The 16,094-nt window shown below is 40.1% G+C and overlaps 1 protein-coding gene across 1 annotated transcript; it reads right to left on the minus strand.

Annotated features, from left to right (window-relative positions):
* Window positions 1-1,084: 1,084 nt before the first annotated feature.
* urb1 (URB1 ribosome biogenesis homolog) lies at window positions 1,085-15,147 on the minus strand. The gene is made up of 39 exons (XM_053320480.1): window positions 14,983-15,147; window positions 14,698-14,834; window positions 14,437-14,588; window positions 14,211-14,340; window positions 14,039-14,135; window positions 13,880-13,965; window positions 13,659-13,784; window positions 13,323-13,453; window positions 13,044-13,239; window positions 12,813-12,950; window positions 12,522-12,695; window positions 12,304-12,433; window positions 12,070-12,192; window positions 11,874-11,986; window positions 11,644-11,763; window positions 11,215-11,331; window positions 10,984-11,122; window positions 10,750-10,908; window positions 10,281-10,480; window positions 9,970-10,188; window positions 9,699-9,884; window positions 8,746-9,583; window positions 8,417-8,621; window positions 8,152-8,338; window positions 8,018-8,076; window positions 7,734-7,921; window positions 7,526-7,636; window positions 7,378-7,441; window positions 7,124-7,292; window positions 6,790-6,892; window positions 6,541-6,701; window positions 6,328-6,439; window positions 5,786-5,892; window positions 5,401-5,544; window positions 5,157-5,266; window positions 4,834-5,034; window positions 4,024-4,265; window positions 2,626-3,204; window positions 1,085-1,437 (listed from the first exon to the last, which is right to left on the minus strand). The coding sequence occupies exons 1-39, from the start codon at window positions 15,110-15,112 to the stop codon at window positions 1,247-1,249; spliced, it is 6,774 nt and encodes a 2,257-aa protein (XP_053176455.1). The 5' UTR covers window positions 15,113-15,147; the 3' UTR covers window positions 1,085-1,246.
* Window positions 15,148-16,094: the final 947 nt, after the last annotated feature.

Below are 16,094 nucleotides of genomic sequence, written 5' to 3' on the forward strand. Positions count from 1 at the left end.
CTGCATATCTGCTGGACTACAGTCAGGAATAACAACTGGAGTCGAACAGACAAATATATGAGGGTTGAAGGGACCAGAGGAATTTTTTTCTCAAGGCTTTTTGAAATTCATGACCAAATTTGATATTATCAACAAAAGCGGTTTTGTTTTTCATTATGGTTAAACAGTTATGTTTTTTTCCAACAAACTTTTAATATGAGGAAGCATTTCTTCTCTTCCAAAATTTGATGGCTGCAATGGAGAACTCCACCAGCGCTCTTTCCTATGAATGGGAGTATTATTACGATTATATTGATCCTGTGATCGTGGATGAGAGCAAGCTGAAATATAATAAGTGTGAGTTTATATCCTTTATAATATTTTTGTATATTTCTTCTTATGTTACACGATAACAGCAAATCTCCTCTTCCCTTTCAGACTCAGTTGTTATTATATTTTGGATAATTCTGGCTGCTTTTGTGGGATTCCTATTTCTCAGTCTGAATCTAATGTCTCGCAGTGGGAACTTGCCATGGTAAATGCGATACATCAGCTTTAAAAGTCTCTTTGCCTTCCAGCTATTAGTCATACATTTAAATATTGATATGCTAAATGTGCTATTGCTTTAAACTTCTCCTTTTTATTATTATTGCAGGAGCCACAGATCCAAAATCAAAGAACAACACAGCACATCTATTGCTTGATCTACTGTAAGGCTGAATCTGAATGAGCACTTTTTACATATATACATGTAAGTGTTAAAAACTGAGGTGGTGGTCTGCTTTTGACATTAAAAACTAGAAAGATGAAAATGCAGCTTTGGAGATGTCAAGGAAAATAATAATTAATAATTCTACTACCACTTCACTGAAAATCTACGAAGTGCAAGACTGCCTTTACCATGAAACAATCTGCAAAATGACTTATTATTATCTTGTGTGTTTACCAACAGTGTGGACTCTGGCCTCGATGTACAAGGGGACAAGGACAGAGCACTTGAGCTTCATTGATAAGGCAAAGGTTTTTTTTACCTTTTAATCCAATTTCCTGAATTCAGACATCTTTTGTGTCCTAAAACTCACAGGAATTCACATACACAACACAAAGATTTGTAAATCAACGTTTTATGATGGAGCCTTTTACAAATGTTTACAAAATATCTTTAACATTTTTACAAGAAACAAACATGGTAGCAAAATGAAAGAATACAGACTTTTCTTGTAATTAAGTCTATTTAAAAGAACACAGCAGTGTTCAGATGTCATATTTAACTCTTCATGGCGATGATGTCGTAACAGATGGCTCTGACGGCAGTTTCAGTCAGTGAAGATTTGGACCCTTTCTGTCTCTTACACTTGGCTCTGGTAACCAAACTCACATGAGACAGGAACAGTTCTGTTGAGTTGGCTCCACTCCACAACTCATGGATGTACAACGCCAACAAGAACAGCCCAGCTTCTAGAGAGGAGAAAAAGAGAGGCTTAATTTATTCACACATTTACAACTAATTACAAATGAGTCATTTAGCGAAGTGTGCATTTTTCTAACCCATTGAAAATACTGACTGACAAAGGATTGAACCTGTATTGGATTGATATTTGGTATAAACAATGTCTTTGCTGTGATATAACCTCTGATTTAGCTTGCCAAATGATAGAAAAATATATTTGCTTATGTTTTTTTTGTGTTTCTTGACATAGTTTTAGTTAGTATGCATTGCACTGTGTATGTCCTTACGAAGTAGCTATATCTGTCACAAGTGTCTGTCCAAATCATGTTTCTCCTTCTTGCCTGAGGGCAGATTTACACAAGTCTGTATCTACAGCAGGCAATGATTTGTTCTACGAATGGCTTTTAAACTAATGCTTAATATTGTATGCATTGTTTTACAGGAGTACCGCCTCAGTAACACTGATGTGAACTACAATAAATGTGGCAAAACCAAATAATGTATTCATTGATTTTCTTAGTAGACTGTTGAACTGAGCAAAGTAAATGTTTAATGTTATTTTAACACCAGATGAAAAATCTTCATTTGGAAAATTGCATTCCTAAGTTTGCCTCAAGCTAAAATGAAGCGTCAGCAGTCTGAGTCGGACAAATTCAGTGAAAATCTTCTAAACTAACAGTATTTTTAGGAAATGCGCCCCCCCCCCCCCCCTTATCACTTACATTGGATGTTCATTAGGACAATTTAATGGTCTGTATGAACTGCTTTTTGTCATATGACTGTTGCTTTTAACTTTTAATATATGTGTTAAACTTTTAATTTAACACATATATGCAATGTTTACTCTCAGCCTTAGACATATGGAGTCAAAAAGTGAGTTTTAAAGTACAGTACAGTATTGGTAGTGTAACAGTATTCATATGGTAATGTTTGGTAATGCAGGGCTGCATCTAATCACTGTTCTCATTATCGACTAATCTGCCAATTATTTTCTTGATTTATCATTTAAACATCAAATGTCCATTATACTATCCTAGAGCATGAAAGAGCGAAAAAGCAGCTGCATAATCTCACATCTGAGAACCTAGAACTCTAATGTGTGGAAGTTTTGCTTGAAGAAACAATTTGAATGCAACGTGCCTTCATTTAACTACGAGTCACCAACAGAATGTGTTGATAAGGTGAGGGGGTCTTACCATGTTTAGACTGATCACTGGTGACTTCTGGCAGGCAAGCAGAGACAACAGTCTGATGTAGGTCTGGAAGTTGCCCTTGGCTCTCGAGTAAGTGCCTCATAATGCTGGTAAACAGCTGGAAGGTTTCTATTCTTGCTGAAATCGTGGAATGACACTGAGCTTCGAAGGCCTGATGGTAGAGTCGAAGCAGGTCTGCTTTCAGGCCAGGATCGAGTAACACAGCATTCACAATTTCTCTGTGTTTTATCACAGCCTTTTCGACCCAGCGCAAGAAGTTTTTTGTTCTTTCCTCATCGTACGAGTCCTCTACTAAGCACCTCAGGGACCACTTGGTGAGCAGGTGCGCAGTATCACCAGCCAACCCACTGGAATCTACGTTGTCTCTTGGCTGATCTGGCTGGGGTTCAGTGAGAGGAAACGCAGGCTCCCAGTGGAGAAAGATGTTGCTGAGGTAAAATTTACACTCTGTCAAGAGACTCTCTTCTTGTTTCTCCGTTTCAGTGTCCTCTGCCAGGTTCTCCTTTCTTGTGCGGGCCTGGGAAAAGGAACCTTTACCCCGGGCCTTATCCTTCCTGGTCCCTGAGGAGGAAATTGAACAAAGCTATTTATCCCATTAAAAATAAAAGGCATGATTTAGATTCTGTGAAGAAGAACAAAGCTCTAAATTCTCCAATGTTTTTAAAGGAAAAACAAAGACAGAGTCCAGCATGTAATGTGATTACAGGGAACATTGTGATACTTTATAAGCCATGTGAAGAGTTGTATATTCATTTCCCTACAGAGAGGATGGGGTCAGCAAGATCAGCAATCCCAGAGCGCTTATTGACTGGAGCTGGTACAGTTGATGTGGTATTTGACTTTAGGTTATGAAACACTGATACTGAATATTTATCAGAAGTTATGTTTTTTATTGGGTTTTTTTTATATTCAAATGCTGAGATGCCTTATAGCATCAACAGAACAGAGTTAGTGGAATTTATTGCGAGGCTTGCTGTTTGGCCACAAAGCAGTCACATTTCCCTTCTCTGGTATCTACAGACTTTTGTAAGCTGTTATATTATTATCAAAGCCATGCAAAATCTGTTGGAGCAAGTGTCAGAAATATAAATAAATAAAATATGATCATTTAGTCAATTTCAACTTGTGATAGCCATATACATTTTTGATGATGCCCTTTGTTGAAGTTTGGAATTTTTGTGACTGCTACATCTGCAGTTTGAGCGCAGATCAATCTGGCCTTTTTGGTTTCATTAGCTGTGTAAATCTTGCATATCAGAAGGCTGTATTTAACCTTTTATGACCCACAACTGCAGCAGTGTTAAAAATAGTCATTAACTCCTTTTCCATGAGGTGTTTCATTATTTTGTATTTGTTAAATGTACATTTATCTGCACTTACCCAGCAATTCCTTCACTTTGTGTTTTTCAGATATGGCTTGTATCTGGGTAAGGACAGCTTTGTTATGGGAGAGGGACGCCCAGCAGTGGAGCAGAGTGAGGGCCTCAGTACCAGAGAGAGGCTGGGGGTGGAGTGTGAGCCAGTCAGCCTGTTTGTTTACACTGAGAGCTGTCCCACGATGCTTCAGCACAGAGCAAAGAGTTTGCAGGAACTGATTGAGCTGAGCAGCCTTCACACCCAACCTGACAGGAGCAGATCAAACAAACATTGACATCCTTGACCAAAGGACAGTTCTTTTTTATAGGTCAGCAATTACCCTTTTGATTATAAGTTCTGGGTCAAGTGCCTGAACACTAACCTGACACAAAAGTTAAAAGAGTACTCCACCAATTTAGGATTGCACTCCCATGACATTGACGTATGACCACAATGGATGCAGCAGAAGCAGAGTGCCTACATTACTAGCTACTGGGAGTACTCAGACATTCAGCTAATGTAGCCTTAAGCAGAGATGAGGAGTGGGCTACTGAGGTCTGGCCTCACTTCTTTGTAACTATGCAACCACAGATGTTTCTTTTCATTTTTAAACTTACTGACTTCAGCCTAAACTAACATGGTCTAAAATTACATCAGATTTTGTGCAACTCTCTCTGAAGCCACAAAAGGCTTTATAGAACTTTTTCATATAAGCAGTAGAACCCCCCAATATCTGTAAAGACTTTAATGTTAAAAAAAATGGAGAAGTTCCCTCTTTACATAACATTTACAATTTCACTGTGTTGAATGTGTTTAATGTTTATAACTCCTTACCTGAGGTGTCTACTGATAGTTGATGCCACACACAAAAATTCACAGATGAGTGGGAGTGGAAGACACTTCACTGAGGTCTGAGACTTCTCCTCTGTAGAGGTTTTGCTTCCATCTGCTTGCTTCTCCTTCTGCCCAAGGTTAGTAAACCACAGCTTATGGAGCAGGTCCACGATGGCACTTAGCATATGCTGGTCCAGATTCCTGAGGAGGACATTAAGTACAGTCTTGTAGTAAATATGACTGAACACACTTCTGTAGTAATATGAACAAAAATAACAAAATGAAGAGCTAAAATTAAAAATGGACCTCACTCTCATGCTCACCTTTTTTCAACCACCTGTATAATCCAGGTTAGAAGCCCACAGTTTTTGGTGAGGTTGTATGCTGCTTTGTTCACATGGGCAGCATGGCACAACACCCTGATGATCTGTGCCTAGTGGAAATGCGTTTGAAATAGATGTACATTAGACTTTATTTTGTTTGGTGAATTCCTTTTCTTGACAGTCTCTCATCTTTCATGCCTTTATTGCTAATGTGTTGCATCACTACGATTCCCACAATGTGTACCTGGGAGTGTTCATCACACAGAGGGCTGCTGCTGAAGCCTAATAGGCTCTGAAAGATGCCTTGTTGGTCGCATAATTCATAGCAGTGTCCATCGCTTAGCCCTTCCTCCAGCACACTTAGGATCCACTCTCGTTCCACCTTGTGCTGCAGAACAAACAGACAGTCAGTAACCCTCCCCTGACTGACCCCCACCGTGGAAACAGATAACATCAGTCTTAAAAACATTGAGCTGAGCATCACACACAGATGAAGGTTGAATCTTATTGACACAAGCAGGGTCTGTTTGTGCAGTCGTTTATTTAGCCTGAGTAAATGTCCACAACCATGATAACTGGCAGAACAGGAAAAACAAAAACAGGTTTTAGCAGTTTCCTTGAGCATTTACCTCCAAGTCAAAGCCATAGAAGAGCTTGAAGAACTCAGGAACTCTTCTGAAGTCCAAACTCTGATGGGACAGCAGAAACCTGTTCAACACCACATACATGTGGTCCTCTGGGATACAAAGAAAAACAAGAAAAAAAGGCCAATGATTCAGAAGAGAGAGTTGACTACTGCAGCTGTCAAGAGCAGAATATACTGTGTATAGAAATGCAACAAATAACACATACAAAAAGATTAAAATGTCAACATTTTAGATCCCAACTAGTTTAAAAATGTTTAAACGAGCCTTAAAGTGATAATATGTTTTGCTGCTGGCCCCATTCACAGCAGTACATTACTTCATTACTTAGCTTCTGTGTCAGTACTCCTTGTCTACTTCTCCCAAATCTGTTGCAGGTAACACACTGACAATCGATAAGTACCTCACACGACCCCACTTAAAAAGAATCCAAACTAACCCTTTAAACAAATATCCTTATGCAAACACCACTTGCCAAATTCCAAAGGTCAGGGACTAACTTCAGGTAGGTTTTTAGGGTTACACACCAGGTTTGAGCATCTGCTGAGCCACTTTGGTGATATATGTGGTCAGGACAAATGGAAGTCTTTGATTCTGCTGGCGAACTCCATTCTTCATAGTGTCCATCAAGTACAGCAGCTGTTTGTAAAAGAAGAAAAAAAGAAAAGCACATCAAACAAGCTCAGTGTTGTTTTTGGAGGGGATGTACACACAGGTAGACCACCTCCTAGACACTTTACCTGTTTCTTCTCTCTGAATCGAGCGCCCTCCAGGTGTTGGTAGAAGCAGCTCAGCACATGGTATGCTCCCGCTCTCACCTTGGGGTCGTAGCTACTTAAGGCCATTACAGTCACTCCAAAGGCATGAACGGATACAAACTTGAGGCAGTCAATCACACACTCTGCCACAGAGAGGACAAAAAAAACCCCACATGAGTGCTGATGACCAAAACAGATTTAGAGGAATGACGACAGCAATGAAATACTCACCTGGTCCCAGGATGGTGCTGAACAGAGGTAAAAGGAAACAGGGATCATACAAATTCCCATGGTCCTTCACTTCATTTTTATTATATAGCAGCTCCTTCCCATCCTATGAAAGAATCACATTTAAATACAAATAATTAAAACACTAGACATTTCAAACTCTAAGCTTAAAACTGGAATCATCTGCATGGCTTGAAAGCACTAGAGGTATCATATATGTTTGTATGTATTATACACTGCCTGGCCAAAAAAAAGTCGGACTGTATTGATGAACTGTACCTTTAGGACCAAATATAATAAAACATTTCTGAAAGTAAACATATATTAAAATGCCAACCTGTGGGATGATTCTGCGCTGTTGGGGAAAGTGTGCAATGGTTTGAAGCATCCTGTCAGTATTGAGCAGGGCCAGCAGATCATCTGAGCTCGCCTGCTTCCACAGAGAAGCTCCAAGGCTTTTCCTGGTCTTGTGATGTTCCACAGCTGCTGGACCCCACAAGATGGATCTGCAGTTGAAAGCCCACACTGTAGTATTTGCAACTAATAAATGTATTTGTTGGATGTAGAACATACAAAATGAAGATAACTTACTGAAATTTCAGAAGACTGACATTGTTTTTTTCATATTCCTGAAGAAGCAGCAATAGTTTCTGATCTGTAAAATAAAATAAGATGTAAAAGACAAAAAGGACAACAAACACACAAAAAAGCATAAAAATACTTTGATTTCCTGTATTACCTGTAGTACTCAGTGTAGCTCCATATGCTCCCAAAAGTACTACAAAGTGATTGATATTGCAGACTGTTGGGCATTTCTTCACCAGGCAGAGAAGGAGGGACACTAATGCCTCTGAAATTACAACAAAATAAGTGTTTGTGTTCAATATTAATATAAACAATTGAGGAATTTTATTATTTTCATCATTTCCATTTGACTGCATACAAACCTTTAGCTTTACACTTGCTTGGCTCTTCATCAGAGTCCAACATGGTGGGCAGGAACAGTGAATGGCTGCTTGCCATCATATGAAGGGTGGATAAAGGTATCAGATCCTTCTTGGCTTCGCTGTCACCATGCATCACTTCCAACAGGTTAGCCAAGGTGTTCAAGAAGTGGTGATCTCTGTATCTATATCTACAGTACAACATTAGCATTTAAGGTCACTTATTTAAAAGGAATCTGATATGACACTCTTTATCAAACATTTCCCACAAAGAACAAATATCTTACTTCAGTCCATTCTTCACAAAGCTGTTCCATTCAGATGCAGTGATGTCATCAAAGGATGTCTGTGTAATAAGGATACATTATGAACGTAAAGTAAAATCAAAAATGTGATGTATGTGTGAGGAAATTGGACGTACCAGGAGTTTCTGCAGTCTGTCCAAGATGCTCTGCTCTTGTGCTGATGGGCAAGTATTCTGATCTTTGGTTTGACTGTAAGAAGCAATAAGACACTTGAAGGCAGCAGTGGTGACAGATCTCATCCAGGTTTCTTGCTCTTCTGGGCAATCAGCCAGTTTCTCAGTGAAGACATCTACAAGTTGCCATCTGGAAGAGAAAGCGATGTATTTAGTCAATCAATTCTGACACAGATCATTTACTTTTAGTATTTGAGTAAAAGATGACCTTTCAAAACTGTCCACTTTTTGAAGAGCCTCAGGAAGGTTACTGATTAAGTCCCTGATGTCCTTGATATTTGCAGAGAGTTTGATCAGACTGGCTAGAATTTCAACAGACTGAGCTCCAGAGTCTTCTGCCAGGTTTCCATGAACAATCTGGATCAATTTGGCCAGCAGTCCTTGGTTCAAGGCCTTTAAAACCTCTTTTTGCACTACAAAAACACAAAATGTAACATATTTAATATGCAAGTGACAATGAGAGAAAACAGAACAACAGAATTTATGCCACTGCTGTCACATGCTTATGGACAATAGAGAATTTGTTTTAGTACAAACCATCTTTGGGCCTGGCAGGATCCTCTCTACTTGCCAGATGTAGGTACGTGTTGATCAGTGGAAGAAAGCTTTTTGTCTGGTCTGAGAGCTTCTCCATGTTTGCTGGTTCTAGACACCACAGCTCAAAGCAGAGCCGGTGTGTAGAAGAGTTCTGCAGCAGCAGAGAGCTAATGGCCTGAGTATCTGGGAGAGGCCGCTGGAGACAATGCAGCAGCACATCAGTGTGAATGAGCTTGGCACTGCCTGGCTCACTGGACAGAGTCTGGAGCAGGAAGGCATCCAGCACAGGGCTGGAGCAGGACAGCAGCAGGGTGCCCAGGCCATGGAGATGTGCCTGTGACAGAAAGATGCCATGGTCCTGGGATGAGTCGTCTTTAGACTCTGTGAGAATCTGCAGTGCTGCGTGACCATACACACTAAGCTCAGCCTGTGTGCCCTCTCTGCCAGGAGAAATGAGGCTCTCATGGGGGAGGAGTAGCAACTTGGACACCACCTCTCGCAAATTGGAGGACTCCATGTAGCTGTGCAGAGACAGGAGAGCCTGGAAAGGTCTGGACTGTTTCTTTGCAGCCTGGGAGCTCTTCTCCATCAATTCTTTAAGGACAGCTTTTTCAACTGCTCCCATGTATGTAGAGACAAGGTCTAGGTGACCCAGATGACTGAGGGTGGGGGCACTGATCTTCAGCAGGGCCAGAATATCATCACTCAGCTGAGCACAAAGATGCTTTAGTTTGACAGGGTTCAGTGTGTGAGGAGGCAAAGCAGCCAGCTCAAGAGCCAGATACCACTGTTCCAAACACTGATGCTTGAAGATGGAGCCAAGTGCAGAGATAAGGATCTAAACGGAGAGAGGGTGTCATATATTAGCATCAAATTTGATATCGTATGTAATAGTTTCAACAAAAACCCTCCATGAAATAAAATTAATTGTAAAAGCTGATTTTTTTTTTAACCTGCTCTTTGCTGGCCTCTACTGTGGATGACTGGTTGACTTCCAGGAAGAGGTCTGATCCTTCTTGGAAGTTCTCTGCTGCCGGCTCTGGGTTTGTGGTCAACTGGAAGTCTAGAAGCTTGGTTACCAAATCTTTCAGTATTCCCATTAAGGTCTTCAAAAGGTCAGCTCCTGTGTCTTTGGAGAACTGTGTAGAAAAAGAATTATGATGTTGTGGATATGCTTGACTTAGTGACTTTGAAGTGAGCTTGGAGCTTGTTTTGTGCTCTTACTGTGCCAAAGTTCTCCAGCGTTGATTTGATGTAGAGTAATATCTGTCTGACTGCTAGAGGAAATTCTGCAATCGACGTGGAAGCAAGAGTTTCCTCCATATTCTTCCTGAAGGTATCGTCAAGCAAACTGCTCAGCCCTTCACAATATGCAGATGTCATCAGTGCAGTAAATGAAGTAGAGGCAAGCAATCCCGTTGACTGGCATTCAAACGACTTGAACTGTTAAAAAAAGAGATGTTATTTTAGTTGGAATAAACAAGTGTGTATCACTAATTTGGTTATATCGTGTCATAGTACCACTGAAAACTGACCAGTTCCTCTCGGGCCTGCTGTGGGACCCATCTGGAGTAATAGTGATGAAGGCGTATGATGGAGGGGTGAGGAGAAGCAGACGGTTCAGATGACAGAAGCTCTTTATCATACTGCAGCAGAGTCAGACAGAGGGGGAGAGGCTCTCTCTGACAGTGCAGCACATCTGAGAGCACCGCAGACAAGTACTCATACACAACCCCTGAGGGCAGAAACACAGATCAACATTAAAACATACCACACAATCAGTTCTGATATATCTTTTTATAGATGATCTGTGGATGGACGACAGCAACAGTTACTAGGGAGTAAAACTGCTGAAATAAGCACGATCAGGAAAAAGAAACCACATTTTAAGCACAAGCAGGCTTTATTTAAAGAAATGTGAATTCTCTTCCCATTACAAGTGATTCTACTCTCTGCATTTTAATGTGCTATACTGTATCCACATGTTAAGTAGATGTGCTTTACCCTTATCTGCTGGAAGTTTGTTTCGGACCTCCAGAGCAGCAGGTACCACCGCGCTGAAGGGGAAAGTCTGAATGATGAGGTCTTCATTTAAAGATGGCCCGAACTCCTCCATGTCACCTTCATTACCTTCCATAATGACATCCAGCATGTCCAAGACATCTAGAAGACATTAGAAAAGAAGTTTACCACACAGTCTGTAAGAAATCTACTTTGATTCAATCTTTAGATGCTCACCATCTATGTGTGAGACAGGAATACTGGCAGCATCTCCCTCCTGGCTACTCAGGTTAGCTTGCAGATAAGCTGCCTCCTGAACCAGGCTGGCAACCTTATCTGTGTATGTGTGGGAATTGCACACCAATTTCACCAAAACCTGGAATGAGAGACCACAGACTTTGTCATCAATTATAAGTACTAGGGCATGTATCAAAATGTCTAATTTCATTGCTAAATAGTTGGGCTCACCCTCTCCAAGAACTGGATGACAGTCTCTTGTTGGCTTGGATCTACTCGGGCCAGCTGGTCAAGCCAGAGCTCAAGTTCAGACCAGGTGTACTCAAACACTCCACTGTCTTTAAGCACCTGAAGAAAACACAAGGCAGTTGGTAATCTTTTTCAAGCATCCTCACATTAATTTGGGAAACAATTATATATTCATGTGAAAAAAAACAAAACAACTCTTTGTCTATGCTGTTTTTCTACATTAAATCATGAATAATAATGTTACTGCAGTGTCATTATGCTTCTTAAATGCAGCAAATTAACTGCCTCCTGATGTAATTGAAGTACTGCTACAGTAACAAATCCTCTAGGAATGGGTTATTGACACTTACACTGCAGGCTGAGAAGAAATGCACACAGAGAGAGAGCAAAAGAAAAGGAAATGTTGGTTACTTTTAGAACGAGCATCCGTGTGGAGGTTTTCAGGTGGATGCTGCTGCTGCTGACAAACATCTTGAGAAGCAAGTAAAGCACTGACTTCTCTCCTGATGATGATTCAGTATCAGCAACATCCTGAGAAACAAAAGCACAACAATATACAACTATGAAAACAATACTAAGAACAACAAAAGACCCTCAAAGCATGAACTGCTGAAAATAAGAGTTAAAACGGAAATCTTCACCTGTAAGCGGAACCAGGAGAACTTGCTTGCAGGGAGATCTAAGGCCAACTGTAGAATCTGGTACTGCAGAACTGGGGGAACTTCTTCCCTCATTCCTTTCTCTGACACAATCCCTTGAGAGGTAAAGAAAATGAACTTTGAAGCACCAAACTCAAAATGTACACAAACAGTGATCAGTTATTAAACAGAACATTACCTTTTAATAGCTTGCTGAAGTCAAATTTGCACTGGCTAACCAGATGTGGCACAACTTTCTGGTAAAGACATATGACCTGGAGAATCAGGGCCTTCAGCAGGATGACCTCGGTTGTCTCAGCTACTGCTCAACAAAAAATACAAGAGTCAGTCAATTAATATTTACTGGTCATCTCCTTTGTCTTACAGGACTGATAAGAATAGATTAATATACATGTACAGTAACCATTATTACCAGGGGCTTCATTTTTAGTGTCTGTCTGTTCAGCACTCCCTTCATTTTTGGTTTTTCCTTCACCCTCCGTCTTTTCCTTCTTGGACAGTGATTGCCACTTTGCAACGATGCTTGTCATATCAGGCAAAATCTGATACGGAGCACAAAAAGAACAGATCTGAGTTGTGGAAATCCAAAGTGAAAATTGAATTTGTGGGTATATAGACAGCATAATTTACCTTGCTTAGTGTCTCTCTGTACTGCTGCACCAAGTCCTCCCTCATGTCAACGGTGTACACATCTGAGCTGTGCCACTCAGACTCATCCAAAAGATACTCTTTATTCTTATTGGCCTTTTTCAGGACGAAATTGATCATGGACAGTGTTGTGAGCTGCACTGCTGTGTTGGCAAGCTGTCAGACACAAGAGAAGACATTTAGAAAATATATGACTAGATACTGTACATGCTCAGTGTTTAGTGGTACTGCAGCAGCCACACATATATGTTTTTATGAGGTTCAGTCACTTACACTGAGGCCTTGTGTGAAGAAAGCCTTGTTACAGACCGGAGGAAGTGATATCACCATAATCATAGAGAGCAGGCGAGGGAGAGGGATGACCTCACTTGTTTGAAACACTGTGGAGATCTCTGGCTGGGCCTCATAGATCTGATTTAAAAATGACGACTATTAGTTTCTTTCAAAAAACAGACAAAGAAATTGTAGCTAACAATGATAAACAAATACACCAGCAATCATCACCTTTTTAAGCAACTTGACATTGTCCTGCCAAGCACTTTTGGGGCGGGGGGTGTATGAATACTGAGTCTCCTTGAAGTATCGGGACAGGATGTCAGGACTAGCTTTCAGCACGTTCACCACCAGCTCCGACACCAGTTCATCCTCTGTTGCTTGTTTCAGCCCCACGACGAACTGAAGCAAGACGATGTTGCCAGCTCTGTCGAAAAAAAAGGTAATATCCTACGATCAGTTTGAGGAGTTTCCAGAGCAGTGCAACTTGATGTTATATAGATGACTTACCTGCTGGCTGTGCCCAAGCTGACATCATGAAAGCTGATTCCATGTTTACGAGAGCAACACAGGTCAAGAAGGAAGCTGTGGACAAGCTCCCGTACAACTGGTATCCCAGCATGCTCCGAGTCCTCCGCCATCTTACAAAAATAAATATAATTTAGACCAAATAGCACAAGAGCAAAGATGGGTGACAGAGCTTTTGTTTCAACAGACAATCCACTTCAGTGTTTGCTGATTTTATTATGTGTGATGTACTGTTGTTGTTTTATGTGTGTTTAGTGAGGTGTCCTTGAGTATAAATAAAATGCATTATTATTTTTAATATTATTATTATAAACTTACTGTGTCATCATTGGTGGTTGCATCCACAATCCCGTTCCATTTGTATAAAGATGCTATGTTGGCTAACACAGCAGGTGTGAAAAAACGCACCTTCTGTGTTTTACTAATAGCTTTGTGTAACACAACCTGCAGCAAGACAAAAATCAATAAATATAATCAAATCAAAAAAACAAATCATAAATAACATGGAAAGTGTGAACAGATGAGCAATACACACTTACTCTGGTCTTCAGTGTGGACAAAATCAGATTAACGATAGACATCCTGTCCTCCTTCAGCCCCGTATTCAGGATCTCCTGCAGAAGCTCTATCACAAAAAATGTAAGTTATCAACACATCCAAAGTACTGTAAATGTTGTAAATCCATATCTAGTCATTACCTTTGCTTTCTAATATCTGTCCAACTGTTGCATTGTCTCCAGACACCAGAAAGGACAGCACAAACTGGATGAAAGCCATGCGGACATCAGGTCTTCCCTGGAAAAGATGTTTTTAATAGTATATATGCAAATGTCATAATGTCCGTACTTCAAAAACTCCACTACAGCTCACCTTCTTATCCTTTCTTTTAGCGAGTCCAGTCAGAGCTTTATTAATGTGGATGTGACTGAAGACCTCTCTGGCAGCCTCCGCACCCTGAGACACTAAGGCGGACAAAAGACTGAGGGACTGGCGGACAAACCTGTGCACGAGTGAGAAGAAAATAGAGTCAGACATCAGGAAACGCTTCAAATTGTGCTAATGAATAAACATTGTGCTGAGCTCAAATGACACCAACCTGTGATTTTCTGAATGGAAAGAATCCTGGAGAAGTTTCATGTAGCTACTAACAGTCTTTTTCACAATGGCGTTGCCCACCATGTTGAAGTGGGACAGGTCACTGGCTGTCCTTAGAAGGATCATCTCCAAACTCTCAAAGATCAGCATCAACTAAACAAAAGGAAGATTAGATAAAGGGTGGAGGGGTGTGATCAGACTCAGTCATTATATCTACAACATCACAATCAGAGGAAGAGAAGACATTACATTCTCAACTTACTTCACTCTCCATTTGCTTGCCTTCCAGCAAATTGAAGATTTCTGCACACTCCATAGAGATTTTAATATAGCCTTCAACCACATCATAAAGGTCAGAGGATGGCAGCTTCTTGGCGTGTGATATGAATGTTTGCAATCCTGCAGGTGACAACACGTCAAAATGAACCAAGACCGTATGGATGGAGATAGAAGAATTTATAAATGAATAATGACACTTGTCTCACTTGTGTTAAATGGTATGACATTAATTTATATGTATACACCATAGACTGTAGTATACACTCACCCTTCATGGCTGTAGTGGGATCCTTCAGCATGGCTTTAAACATAGTCCCATTGAACTCAGAGGAAGCGGTCTCTTTTTTAACCGGCGTGTTTGACTCTGCAGAGTCTCCATTGTGCCGCTTTTTAGCCATTATTTATCTGAATGAACAACAGATAGAAGTGACTAACTTATTAATTTATGTTTTGAGTCCCCTGCCATGAAATGAGGTTACCCACGTTGTAGCGTAAAGGCGTAAACAGAAAGCTGTGCAACAAAATTCGGCATCCGGCTGGAAATGTCGACTGCTGTCTTTTTGTTCCGCGTCTTCTGGTGACTCACTCACTTCATGTTCATGCTGCAACTTTTTTGTCCATCCTCACTTACTGAAGGTGCACCATTACTACATAAGTGATCAGAGGAGTAATATCTCTTACATATAGACCTGCATTGTTTTATAATGCATATCTGGGCTCAAAGATCAAACCATTCTCCTGAGAAATAAGAGAAAGGTGACAGGCCTACATACTCAGACCACATCATCATGAATATGGTAAATAATTAACAGTTAGTGGGTGATTTCAATTTCTATTTAGGCCTAATTAACTTTTTTTTTACTCTTCTTTTTTGTTTCATGTATATACACATATACACATCATGACTCTTCATGGCCATATTTCATGTCAGCCTCTCTGAGGGAAAACATTTTGTAAGGTGGTCTACAAACATTTTAAAGGTAGGAGATGATTCATTTCCACTGGGTAAGTATACTTTTTTTTTGCAAAATATGATAGAATTATTAAAAGTCTGCATTTTGTATTATCTATGTGAAAACCAGGCATGTCGTTGAGTAAATAAAAACATGGATTAAAATCAACCTCTAATTCTAGTACTTATTTGGTAAAAAGATTAACTGAAATCCAGAATTTTTTTAATTATTCACAGTACCAAAGTAAGTGCATTAATGTTCAGTGTTCTGTTTTACATCTAGGGCAGAGTGGTGAGTTATTTTTGGATTTTATTTATTCATTTTTATTGGAGTAAGGTAGAGTTTGTGAATAAATTTAAAACGTGTTTCTTTAATCTTATTACTCGTAAATGGAAAATGTATTCTATCACAAATAATTTACCTTTTA

Source organism: Scomber japonicus, chromosome 6 (assembly GCF_027409825.1).
Source record: "Scomber japonicus isolate fScoJap1 chromosome 6, fScoJap1.pri, whole genome shotgun sequence".
Lineage (NCBI taxonomy): Eukaryota > Metazoa > Chordata > Actinopteri > Scombriformes > Scombridae > Scomber > Scomber japonicus.

Bases quoted from the DNA above. Each gene is read 5' to 3' on its own strand.
- urb1 (XM_053320480.1), bottom strand. From the start codon at position 15,112: ATGGCTAAAAAGCGGCACAATGGAGACTCTGCAGAGTCAAACACGCCG. The intron at 13,966-14,038 runs GTAATGACTAGA...TTTTTGTGATAG, and splicing joins ACAGATATTAGAAAGCAAAG to AGCTTCTGCAGGAGATCCTG. The intron at 13,240-13,322 runs GTAAGTCATCTA...TTTTTTCGACAG, and splicing joins AGCTTGGGCACAGCCAGCAG to AGCTGGCAACATCGTCTTGC.